Source organism: Bos javanicus, chromosome 10 (assembly GCF_032452875.1).
Source record: "Bos javanicus breed banteng chromosome 10, ARS-OSU_banteng_1.0, whole genome shotgun sequence".
In the NCBI taxonomy this organism is placed as follows: Eukaryota; Metazoa; Chordata; class Mammalia; order Artiodactyla; family Bovidae; genus Bos; species Bos javanicus.
Genome location: NC_083877.1, coordinates 59,171,120 through 59,184,849, shown reverse-complemented (window position 1 = coordinate 59,184,849; position 13,730 = coordinate 59,171,120). Strand labels below are relative to the sequence as shown.

General features: G+C 40.5%; 1 protein-coding gene across 1 annotated transcript in view; it reads right to left on the bottom strand.

Moving 5' to 3' along the window:
* TRPM7 (transient receptor potential cation channel subfamily M member 7) overlaps nucleotides 1-5,194 on the bottom strand; it is a 109,709-nt gene extending 104,515 nt beyond the window's left edge. Inside the window, exon 1 of the mRNA XM_061428779.1 lies at nucleotides 4,916-5,194. Coding sequence (XP_061284763.1) covers nucleotides 4,916-4,918 — 3 coding nt within the window. The 5' untranslated portion in view covers nucleotides 4,919-5,194. The remainder of the gene's footprint in view (nucleotides 1-4,915) is intronic.
* Nucleotides 5,195-13,730: the final 8,536 nt, after the last annotated feature.

The following is a 13,730-nucleotide window of genomic DNA, read 5'->3' as shown; positions in this document are numbered from 1 at the left end:
ATCTTTAACACCTAAAAGAGAAAAACTGCCACACGGTATGTGCCTATTAATGTAATTCAATACAAAATACTTCACTACCTGTTAAGTAGTTTTACCAAAAATCAAACAAGAATCTAAGAGTCTTAAGATCAACCACGACTTCACAGGAAATACAGAGGAGAAAGGAACATGCTACACGATGCCACACGGACACATGCAACAAAATCCCAACTGTGAGAAATTCTGCAGGGCAAAGGAAATGCATTTTTCCCCCTATTAAATGGTAAATCACAAGACTGGAAAAAAAGCAGTGGGCAGGGGGATACGGAGACTGAGAATTATTTATCAAACCAAATGCTATGTAGACTTCTTTGGATCCTGATTCAAACAAATCAAATGGGGAAAAAAAAAAAAGAATTAAGGCAATATGCTGAATATTTAATGATATTAAAAAATTATTAATTTTGAGTGTGCTAATAGTGCTGTAAGAGATTCCCAGGAAGTGCAGTGGTAAAGAACCCGCCTGCCAATGCAGGAGATGCAAGAGACTCAGGTTTGATCCCTGGGTTGGGAGGATCCCTGCAAATAGGAAATGGCAACCCACTCCAGTATTCTTGCCTGCAAAAACCCATGGACAAGGAGCCTAGTGGGATACAGTCCATGGGGAAGCTAAGAATGGAACACGACTGAGCACAACAGTACTGTGGATTTACAGATAGACATAATGAAGTATTTATAGATGGACCATGTCTGGGATTTGTTTTTAAATTATCCAGTTGATGGAGAATGAGAGTTAATAAAAGAAACAATATTCACATGTTTCAAACTGTTGAAATGGGTCATGGGTATATGGTGATTCATTTTACTATTACACCTTTATATGTTTCAAATTTCCCACATTAGAATGTTAAAGAAAGAGAATGTCAGAGCACTGTATCAAAAATATCTATGACTGGCAAAATTCTCAAAATTAAATCTTAAGAGGTTATTGCATCAATAGATCTTCATTTAAAAATCAAAATCAAAAATACATATTTTAAGTACTGCCTTTAAACATTACACTGTGCACGTATTAAAGTAATGACTTCAACTATTTCATGTTTTCATTTTACATCTGGTTCTTACTACTGACATTTGCCGACACACACACAAACACCCTTCCCGGAAGGAACCAAGTACTGAATATTCTAACTCCTACTAAACACCTCAGTTGGTTCCTTCTTTCCATCTTCATTTCAAGTCCTAAATATTTTGCTCAGAGTCTTGCTAAAGACTTCTTATGATCTCCGTTTTTAGTTTAAACACACAGCAATTCACCTTCCATACTGTTCCTTCAGTGGATCCTTAATCTCCAGAACAAAATCAAGACTTCTCTTCCTGACATACATTGCCCTCAGAAAACTGGTCCCTGCCTATCTTTATAACACTCGCACTAGTACACTATATCATCTCATACTCTATGCATTCTAAACTATGTACAGTATAATAGATCTCAGATGAACTATGGATGCTTCTCTTCTAAAGCTCAGTTCTCTCAAACTAAAACCACCAATTCTACATCTCTTCTACTTCCAGGTTAATTAATTAGTATTGCCTTTTCTCTGGTGGCCCTACTGGTAAAGAACCTGTCAGCCAATGCAGATGTAAGAGACACTGGTTCGATCGCTGGGTAAGGAAGATCCCCTGGATGAGGGCATAGCAATCCACTCCAGTATTCTTGCCTGGAGAATCCCATGGAAAAAAGGAGTCTGGCAGGTTACAGTCTGGGGGGTTACAAAAAGTTGGACACAACTGAAGCAACTTAGCACACATGGTACAAGACTCACCTTTAATATCAGCTCCTTTGCAAGCCTATCCAGACTTTCTTTTCTGTCTGATTACCCTATACTTTCACAGTAATCTGTGCAATAATCAAACCAGTCAATTCTAAGGGAAATCAGTCCTGAATATTCATTGGAAGGACTGATGCTGAAGCTGAACCTTGAATACTTTGGCCTCCTGATGCGAAGAACTGACTCACTAGAAAAGACCCTGATGGTGGGAAAGACTGAAGGCAGGAGGAGAAAGGGAGGACAGGATGAGATGGTTGGATGGCATCGCCGACTCAATGGACATGCGTTTGAGCACGCGCTGGGAGTTGGTGATGGACAGGGAAGCCTGGAGTGTCACAGTCCATGGGATAGCAAAGGGTCAGACATGGTTGAGCGACTGAACTCTCTTGCTTTTCTGCATATCTATACTGCCCTTCAAGACAGAGTATCATAGAATCTACAACACAGTAGACACTTAAGTATTTGTTTTGTGAAGTAAGGTAGGCATCTTCCTTTGACAAGAGACAGATAGTTCTTATATAAATAACCAGAATGTAAGTGGTTTGAAAGTAGAAGCTTGTCTATCACATCTCTGCCACTCTAGTGCTTGTTCATGCTGCATGCTAAGTCATTTCAAGTCACGTCCTACTCTTTGTACTTAGAATATAGTAAATACTAAAGTGAAATGAAGTTGCTCAGTCACGTCCAACTCTTTGCAACCCGAGGACTGTAGCCCACCAAGCTCCTCCGTCCATGGGATTCTCCAGGCAATACTGGAGTTGCCATTTCCTTCTCCTTAGTAAATACTAAGTGTTAACCAAATGAATAAAACAAATACTTCTAATAGCCATAGTTTTTAATTTTGTAAGAAATTTTATTCCATGCCAGTTTAACTTGTATTTATTGGTTTTTTTTTTTTTTTTTGGTCATTTGGCTGATTAGTTTCAAAGCAGTACAGAACATTCTTGTACACTTTCTCTTAGTGTCAAAGAAGAAAATGACTACCAGAAACAGAAGATTTTATAGTAGGAATTATAACTACAGCATACTTCGGGAAACCTTCAGGTCACAACGTTGACTTTAAAGTGCAGGAGGCTCAACAAATTATCATTATTGGAGAACCTCAGTCTTAGGTTATCCAAAGGTTTCACTATAATTGGAAATTGTAGGGAAAATCACAGGACTCAACAGCAGTCAGGACCCAAGAAACATAAAAAATAAAACCAGATTCTTCTTGTCAAATTTTAAAGTGAGAATTTCTCCCTGTAGAAACAACAATGTTGTATACAAACATGTTGTCTGGGAGAGTGCATTTGCTATATATACATATATAAAGGACAGGACAAAGTGGAAACACAGCAAACACAAGAAAAACACATCTTAAATTTTGAAAGCTGCATTTCAACGTATGTAAACAGCAAGACATTAAGAGGCTGGACTTAAGAACAGGACCTAAGGTAAGACTAAGAAATTGACTTTCACTACAAAGTCACTAGAAATAAAGTCATCTGGTTGCTTTCACAAAACAGTAGGAAGCAATGGTTTTGAAGATGATGAATCACCTCCATTTCCTTTTTCTAATGTATCTAAATTTTTTCTAAATACTTAAATGGTATGTTCAATGTATGCTATTTACCATTTAAGAAAATGAGACACATCACTGAAGAGTCATTATTAATGCTTTGCTGTTTTTTTTTTTTTTAATAAAAACTAGTTTGATTCAACCCCTCACCACCACCAAAAAAAAAAAAGCTTCCCTTAAAATCCACTTAACTAATAAATGTTAAAGTTTAGTGTTGGTAGATGAACTTAAATCCTTCTTTTTAAAATTTATGAAAAAAGGTAAAATGACATTTTTATTGACTTTACATTTACCCAAAAAGGTGGAAAATAATGGAAAGATGTACTATTTAGTCAGTGTAACTATATTCGTGGTTTCAGTTTTGTATGGCATTTGAATTAGTTTCTAGAGAAAAGTATACCTGCCAGATTCCAGCAGAGGGAGAGTTGTTCGCCTGAAGCCTATCTAGTTCAAGTACTGACCAGGAACACCTACCCGCTCTTTCAAGTCCCTGATCTAAATGACTTTTTTTGTAAGAAATTTTCTAATTTATTCCTGGCCTTAACAAAAACTTCTATCAAAAAGCTGCAATGCGCCGCATCCCTCTCCGCACCTTTGGTTTAAAACACGACCAACCCTTCTCTACGGCAACGGATGAGGTGGTTCGACACAAACCCAGACAACGCATCGTCTCGCGTACCTACAGCAGCGCCCCAATAAAACCCTTATTATTGTTTTAGTCGGTCAGTCGTGTCGCACTCTTTGCGATCCTATAAACTGTAGCCCGCCAAGCTCCTCTGTCTATAGGATTTCCCAGGCAAGACTACTTGAGTGGGTTGCCATTTCCTCCTCCAGGGAATCTTCCCGACACCAAGGATCGAACCCGCGTCTCCTCCGTTGGCAAGCGGATTTTTTACTACTGAGCCACCTGGGAAGCCCAATAAAAACCCTTAATTCTTGCTAAAGAAAATTCCAAATCAGAGCTAGCGTCAATATCGTCAAATCCCTCCTCTTTGGCTCTAAAAGAAAATGTACCTGTGGAGTACACGTTGCGCAGCAAACAAGGCACAGTTCCAAACCCGTATCCTCTATCCCTTTTTTGTTCCCTTCTCAGCCCTCCCTCCCCTTCCTTGCGGAACTTGAGCAGAGCATTTGGCTCCCTTATCAGCCAGCAACAAGCGCCAGGAGGAACACGTTCCCGGGAGATGCGGAGCTTGGAGGCTGAGCGCTGCGTCTGGCGCGCTGCGGCCGCTCAGCTCCGCCAGGTCCTCCCCGGCTCGCGCCTCTGCCGCCTCGAGGGGCCCTCCCCGGAGCCCAGGCTCCGCTCAGGGGATTCCCGCAATAAGCTGTGGCGCCAGATTTGCTACCTGCTTCCTGCCCCTCACCCGCGAAAAGATCCGCACTCCTGTCCCGTCAGGGCAAGTCCGGAAGCCTCAACGCAAATCCGAGATCCTTCGCCCCAGAAAGAGCGGCCCCGCTCACACACTTGCCAGCCGAGTCCTCCCGCTTCCCTGATCGCAACCCCCGGGCCATTCCCCAACCGGGGCCTGAGTGGGTCCAGTACCATTCTCCTCACGGGGCGGACTCCGGAAGGGCAGCAACTCCACCTCCTCCTCCTCCGCGGCCTGTAGCCATCTATCGGGAAGCGTCTCCGGAGGCGGCAGCAGAGGCCGCCGGACAAGGACAGCCCAGGGAAACCTTCTCAGAACTAACTCAGCTCCGGCGCTAGCAGCAGAAACCGAGTCTTTCATAATTGTGCGACCAACTCCTCCGGGTGACTGGCCACAGGGACGCGCCCGCGCCCGCCTCCGCCGGCGACGGGGCTGGAGACAGACCACGTGAGGGGCGCGTCGTGTGCGTCGCCGCCCGCGGGCCGGGTCACGTGGAGGGCGCGCGCTCCCTCGTTTCCAGGCCGCGTCTTAGCGCGCCGCGCGCGCACGCGCTGGGCACGAGCGCCCTACCCGCACCGCCCGGTGTTAGCCGAGTTGGGTAGGTTGTTCTCCCCAGGGCTGCGTGGACTACGTAGGCCGGACTTCTACAAAAGTCTGTCTCAGCTTGGGGAGTGGAACTTAAGGAAGAGATAGCTGAGGGTTAAGGTTCCAGACCTCTGGGACCCTGGCGGGAGTTGCGACATGGTCACACCTCTGCTTACTCGGCCTGGCCCCTGTCTGCATTCTGAGCAGCTTTCCCTAGCCCTTTGGCTGTGCCTCAGCGAGGGTGGAGGCCTTAGAAGTTATTCTCTCCTCGTCCAAAATGCAAAATTGTCTTACCCCAAATCATGTTCTTCCTCTAGCTTCCTCTGTTTCTGCTAGCAAGAATTCTTCTGTCTTTAACTGTGGGCACTAGCCTTTCCTTCCTCAGAAATCACCCACAGGCACGCATACACCTAAACCAGAGTGCAGGTTTTTTTTCTTTTGCTCTTGCACCAGCCCAGGTTTGACAATTAGGGATAATTTATTAAATGTTGCTTTTCATACTCCAGAAAAGCGTCAGGAGTTCCTCTGTCTGATCGTGTGTGATGTGACTCTTTGTTAAATCTTTTAAAAACTGCTTTCTTGAGGAATAATTGACCTACAATAACCTATGCGTAGTTAAATATACAATTTGACGAGTGTTGACATATTGATATATCCAGGATATCATCACACTCAAGATTGTGAACGTATTCATTACCCCCAAATTTCCTTCCACTCTTTTTAATTCCTCCATCTTGTCCCTCCCCATCACCGCCTCTTAAGTGAAAGGCAGTCAGTCATTTATGTGTTTGCGACCCCATGAACTATACAGACAGTGGAATTCTCTGGGCCAGAATACTAGAATGGGTAGCCTTTCCCTTTCTGCAGGGGATCTTCCTGAACCAGGAATGGAACCGGGGTCTCCTGCATTGCAGGCTGATTCTTTACCACCTGAGCCACTGGGGAAGCCCTCTTAACAACCACTAATGTGCTTTCAGTCACTATAGATCAGTTTGCACATTCTAGTGCTCAGTCACTAAATCATGTCCGACTATTTGTGAGCCCATGGAGGACGGTAGCTCACCAGGCTCTTTTGCCCATGGGATTCTCCAGGCAATAATACTGAGGTGGGTTGCTGTGCCCTTGTCCAGGGGATCTTCCTCACCCAGAGATCGAACCTTGCATCTTTTGTATCACTGGTGTTAACATGCAGGTTCTTTACCACTTGGGCTTCCCTTGTGGCTCAGCTGGTAAAGAATCCGCCCGCAGTACGGGAGACAGGGGTTTGATCCCTGGGTTGGGAAGATCCCCTGGAGAAGGGGAAGGCTACACACTCCAGTATTCTGGCCTGGAGTATTCCATGAACTGTGTAGTGCATTGGGTCTCAAAGGGCCGGACACGTCTGATCGACTTTCACTTCTTTACTGCTAACGCCACCTGGGAAGCCCTTCTCCAGCATAGAGTTTTATGTAATGAAATTATGCCCTATGTACTTTTGAGGGACAAGGGGAATCTGGCTTCTTTCAGCCAGCATAGCTATAACTTTCAATTCACTGAAGTAGAATATTCTTTTCTTAAATATTTTTAAAAGTTTATTTCTTTGACTGTACCAGGTCTTAGTGTGGCATATGGAAACTTAAGTTGCAGTATGCAGGATCTTTAGTTGCTGCATGTGAACTGTTAGTTGCAACGTGTGATCTGTTGGTTGCAGCACATGAGATCTAGTTCCCCAAAGAAGACTGGAACTTGGGCACCCCTGCATTGGGACCTTGGAGTCTTAGCCACTGGACCACCAGGGAAGTCCCTGAAGTAGGCAATTCTCTTCAACAAAATTGATCCACCCATTGTTTTTCCTAACAGGCTTTCGCTATACTTGTGAACAAGCTTTAAGTACAGATGTACCCTGGAGATATTTCAAGTTCCATTCCAGATCGCTGCAATAAAGTGAATATTGCAATAATCTGTGTCATACAATTTTTTTGTTATCCAGAGCATATAAAAGATGTATTTACCCTATACTATGATCTGAAGCAACAGTTAGAACTGGACATGGAACAACAGACTGGTTCCAAATAGGAAAAGGAGTTCGTCAAGGCTGTATATTGTCACCCTGTTTATTTAACTTATATGCAGAGTACATCATGAGAAACGCTGGACTGGAAGAAACACAAGCTGGAATCAAGATTGCCGGGAGAAATATCAATAACCTCAGATATGCAGATGACACCACCCTTATGGCAGAAAGTGAAGAGGAACTAAAAAGCCTCTTGAGGAAAGTGAAAGAGGAGAGTGAAAATGTTGGCTTAAAGCTCAACATTCAGAAAACGAAGATCATGGTATCCGGTCCCACCACTTCATGGGAAATAGATGGGGAAACAGTGGAAACAGTGTCAGACTTTTTTTTCTGGGCTCCAAAATCACTGCAGATGGTGACTGCAGCCATGAAATTAAAAGACACTTACTCCTTGGAAGGAAAGTTATGACCAACCTAGATAGCATATTCAAAAGCAGAAACATTACTTTGCCAACAAAGGTTCATCTAGTCAAGGCTATGGTTTTTCCTGTGGTCATGTATGGATGTGAGAGTTGGACTGTGAAGAAGGCTGAGCCCGAAGAATTGATGCTTTTGAACTGTGGTGTTGGAGAAGACTCTTGAGGGTCCCTTGGACTGCAAGGAGATCCAACCAGCCCATTCTGAAGGAGATCAGCCCAGCCTATTCTGAAGGAGATCAGCCCTGGGATTTCTTTGGAAGGAATGATGCTAAAGCTGAAACTCCAGTACTTGGCCACCTCATGCGAAGAGTTGACTCATTGGAAAAGACTCATGCTGGGAGGGATTGGGGGCAGGAGGAGAAGGGGATGACAGAGGATGAGATGGCTGGATGGCATCACTGACTCGATGGACGTGAGTCTGAGTGAACTCCAGGAGTTGGTGATGGACAGGGAGGCCTGGCGTGCTGTGATTAATGGGGTCGCAAAGAGTTGGACACGACTGAGCGACTGATCTGATCTGATCTGATGATCTGTTAAGTATACAGTAGCGTTATGTCTTTAAAAAGCACATACTTTAATTTAAAAATACTTTATTCCTTAAAAAATATTAAGCATCTGACAACACAGTGTTGCCACAAACCTTCGATTTGTTTAAAAAAAAAACAACAGTATTTTTTAAGTGCAATAAAACAGGGTATGCCTCATCAAGTAGAAAAAGAAAGTACAAAGTGTTAGTTGCTCAGTTGTATCTGACTCTTTGCAACCCCATGGTCTGTCCATGGGATTCTCTAGGCAAGAATACTGGAGTGGTTGCCATTCCCTTCTCCAGGGGATCTTTCTGACCCAGGGATCGAATCGAAGTCTCCTGCATTACAGGCAGATTCTTAACCATCTGAGATACCTTATTGAGTGGGACCAAAGGTAAAAAAATGTTTTAAAATGTGTCATATCCTTGCTACTAGATTGTCAGCCTCTTGGGGAAGGGATCTAAATGTTTATCATCTAGATCTCAGCAGGGCCTATATACTTCCTGCCTTTGGGGAGTTTATCATCTGAAAAGTAGAAACAAAGCAGAAGATCAAAAAAAAAAAAAAAGAAAGAAACCCAGAAAAGAATGCTTTGTTCTCCGTGGTCTTTGTGTCTCTGGCCTTTTTGTACACCAAAGTCCCCTTGCTTGGCTGGTGTAGAAAGTTTGGCTAAGACTGTGTTCCCAATACAGGGGGCCCAGGTTCAATCCTGGTCAGGGAACTAGATCCCACATGCTGACCATGCCACCACTAAAGATCCTGAGTGCCACAATGAAGATCAAAGACCCTGCATACCACAACTAAGACCTGGCCCAGCCAAATAAATAAAAAGAATTTTTTAAGAAAGGAAATAAGAATCGCCCCATGATACTTGATATCCAAAACTTTTGGAAAATTGGAACATTTAGTCTAGAGTTAGAAATTGTGCCTTCCATATCAGTAAACAACAAATATTGCCCATGATCAAGCCATCAGCCACTACCACCTTGTGCTCTGAGGGGAATTCAGGACAGAGAAAGACAGGATATTGGCTCCAGATAGTTAAGATGCGGATCAAAGGAATTACTTCAATGAGCCCAGACTCTTGCATCTTCCCATACATAGGATCCTTAACTTAAGATGTCTGTTTTTTGTAATTAGCAGTAATATTTTGATGTTCAGTTACTTTTTTTTTTTTTTTTCAGCAAAACTCCAATGTAACCTGACTCCTCCCTTACCTTTTTGGAACAGTTTCTCGGAGCTGTCAAAGAGGCTGTTTCCAGGCTATAGTACTCAGTAATGTCCTCAAATAAAACCTAATTCTCAACTTTTATGTTGTGCTTTTTTTTTTCCAGCCAATACCTTAATTGAACTACTGAAAATAAATTCTGTAGTTTACAGGTGACCAGACAGCCCTGAAGTTCACATATGCTGACCTTCAATGAGCTGTCAGTTCTGCTGGATGAATTTATTCATTCCAAAAAAAAGTGTTGAATTCCTAAGAATATATCAAGAACAGTCCTATTCAATATTCAGTGCTGAACAAGATGGAGAAATGCAATATTTCAGAAAAAGTTCATTAAATGCTCTCTTCTCTCACTTCTTTCTCATAGAGGCTCTGTTTCCATTTTGGTCAATGGCATCTTTATTTTCCACTCTCACTGGATCACATACTCATTCTCCTCCCTACCTTTGCCCAGTTATTTGCAACAATTAAACATTTACTACTATACTCTATTTAAAACATCAAGTGAAGTTCATGAAATATAAAAAGATGTAAAGCTTTGGTATTGTACCAACTCTTGGATTTTTAGCTTTCAGTTTAGTGTATACATTCTTAACCTCAGAGGGGATGACATCACCTCCTTCAAGGTAGTGAAAATTGCTTCTTGGGGGAGTGGTGAAAAATATTACTTTATATATGTGTGTATATATACACACATATATATCTAGCACAGATATACACACAATACATAAACATTAACATTTCATGAAGGGAGCATGGAATTAGGAAAAACATCTCTAAAAAGACTCCATAGTGGAGTGATCATGAGAAAAAGGATGAGAAACACTGGTCTAGTGGGACTAGAGACGGATACAAGCCTAACTTATACCAAAAATAAATGTCTTAGTAGCTGTGTTAGTCAACCTCCCGTAGGACCCTCAGTGTTCCTCATTTCCTGGTATTCTCACTCTTGTGTAGTTTCCTCCCACAATGAATAGGGCTCATCAGTGTAATCAATGGGATACCGTGAAAATGGCAATGTGTGACTTCTAAGCTTGGCCATAAGAGACATTTTTGGCTTCCCCCTGACTCTTTTAGATCACTAATTCTGGGGAAAACCAGCTGCCATGTCATGACTCAAGCAGCCTCTGAAGTGGAACATGTGACAAGGGACTGAGACCTCCCAACAACCAATACCACTTACTGGCAAAAAATGTGTAGCTGCAGGAATGGAAAATAGTACTGACACTTTGGAAGATAGTATGACAAAAACTAAACATACTCTTTTGTTAGGATCCAGCAGTTGTGATCTTTGGTATTTACCCAAATGAGGTAAAAACTTTTGTCCATGTAAAAATATGCAAATAGTTGTTAACAACAGCCTTATTCATGATTGCCAAATAATCAAAGAAATCGAGATGTGTTTCATTAAACGGATAGAGAAACTAACTGTAGTACATCCACACAGTAGAATATTATTCTGTGATAAATGAATTATCATGCCATGAAAAGACATAGAGGAAACAAATATTTTTTAAGAGAAAGAAGCCAGTCTGAAAGGCTAAAAACTGTATGATTCCAATTCTGTGTCATTCTGGAAAAGGCAAAATTAGGGAAATGTTTAAAAGTTAGTGATTGCCAGAGGTTTGAAAGGAGAGAGGGAGGGATGTATAGATGGAGGATAGGGCATGTTTAAGCAATAAACTAGTCTGTATGATAGAGTAATGAGGATACATGTCATTATACATTTGTCAAAACCATAGAATATACAACACAGAGTGAATCTCAGTGTAAATAATGAGCTTTAATTAATAATAAGGTATCAATGTTGGCTTATCAATTGTGACTAATGTACAACACTAATGCAAGATGTTAATAGTAGGGGAAACTCGGGAGAGGGGGAGGGTTTTGAAAGGGGTGTAAGAGAACTCTCTATACTTTCTCACTCAATTTTTCTATAAATGTAAAACTAAAGATAAAATATATTAATTTTTAAAAAAATCATATGGGGAAAGTAGAATAGAAACACAAGTCAAGGACAGAAAAAGAATAACGTAAAATTTCTTACTTGGGAGACTTCCCTGACAGTCCAGTGTGTAAGCTCCATACTTCCAATGCAAGAGGCATGGGTGCAATTTCTGGTCAGGCAAATAAGATTCCACATGCTGCATGCAAGGCCAAAAAAATTTTTTTTTTCTAATTTTGAAGAAGAGTTTACTTTTTTTAAGTGAATGGCGATGAGTATCAAATAATATTTAAAATCCAAGTGATAAAGTTTATATTTAAAAGTTTCTAAATTTTATTTTGTTAATTACATTTATTGCAAATATTTTAAATTATGATAAAATGTGTGAGTTACATAGTGCTTTTTTTACACTGAAACATATTTTATTGAGATATAATTGACATGTAAGGTTTTATTAGTTTCAGGAGTACAACATAATGATTTAATATATGTATATATTACAGAATGTTTACCACAATAAGTATAGTTAACCCATCCATCCCTAGTAGCTTTTCAAATTTATTTTAAGTGATATGCAAACAAAAATATCTGAAGACCATTATTTCAAAGCTCTTTCATTGTTTTGGAAGGAAATAGAGACAGCCATTCTGTTTTTAGACTTCCAGTTTCATAAGTACATTAAAAAAATTAAGAACCGAGATAGCTCTCAAACTGTAAAGAGGAGAAATGGATTAAAACAAAAACAAAAGCTCAATCAAAATAATGTCAATGATTAGCCCACAATTTCTTCTTTGTTTTTATAATTTAAATTTGTTAACAAATATATACAGTATTTGGTGTTCCATTTACATTTGGAAATTTTCAGAAGCACATTTTGTTGATTTAAACTCATCAACAGCTACAGTAGGGATGTGGCAACTGTAAAGCAACTATTTAAACATTAGCAAATTCTTTGTGGCTTTCGGGTATTTAACAGTAAAGAGGCTTAATTTTAACCTAGAAAAATATATCTTTGGAATGCTGTAAGTTTACTGTAAGTTACATCTAAAGCGACCAATAAGTAGTACAGTTTATAAATGATGACTATCTCTGACACTAGCCAGGTTTTATGATTTCCTATAATTATTTTAAACATGTTTCACCTTGACATTGACACAAATAAGTATAGAGGTTTATATGCAGATAAGTAAAAGTAAGCTCCATAGTAAAACAATTGGAAAGCATCAGGAGTCCTTACTTCTGAACATTGAATAGTGAGCTTTTGTTGGGTGGTTTCTATCTTTCAGGTATTGCTCTATTCACTAAATGTATATTAAGTCCTCTGAACTCTATGAACTGGATACTGTTATTTTCATCCCTACTGTTCAGAGGAGGAAACTAAGGCACAAGGCAGAGTAAGGGTTGCAACCAAGGCAGTCTAATTCCAGAGTTTATGTCTTTAACCCTTATGCTGTATTACCTCTTGTGGCAGTAAAACACAACTGAGAAATCTGTCACTAATAATAGAGATCAGTTTATATATGATTCGGTCTTTCACAAAATCTCTTCCTCAAACTAATTAATCAGCTAATCAAGATTCTTTGTTTACTTCACTAGGTCCAAATATTTGGCTTACATAATTGTTTTCACATTAATCACACTCTGACTTCTCCCTGAACGGTTTTGCCACCAGCATTAAGTCCCTGGGCAACTGAGAAGGCAACAGTGTGACTCAAAGTTGAAGAACATGGGCAACATATGAGTTAAAACGATTAACATTGATTAAAGTATTAAAACAATTAAAAAGAGAGCCAATACATGAAATGTTTACTTTATGTACAATTTCCCTGTCATTTAAATTAGACCCTCATAAATGTTTGGCAAATCCTTTGTTTGTATAAGCAGAGTGATTAAAGCAGTTCCAAGAAATTTTGTTGTACTTTGAATTGAGGATTAATGGATTTTCTTTCTTAGACATTCTTTCAAAATAATTAACTTGTTTTGTAAGAGGAAAGCTTATAAAATGGCACCAAAAATACCGGGAATGTTTCAAATATTAATCTTTAACCCCAATAGCTTATTATGGTGCCTGGCATATCATAGTTATTTAATAAATAGTTCTTGAATAATTGAGATGGTGAAAATCAGGCTTCTTCAATTAGAGCATGTGTGGTACCCCACTCCAGTACTCTTGCCTAGAAAATCCCATGGATGGAGGAGCCTGGTAGGCTGCAGTCCATGGGGTTGCTAGAGTC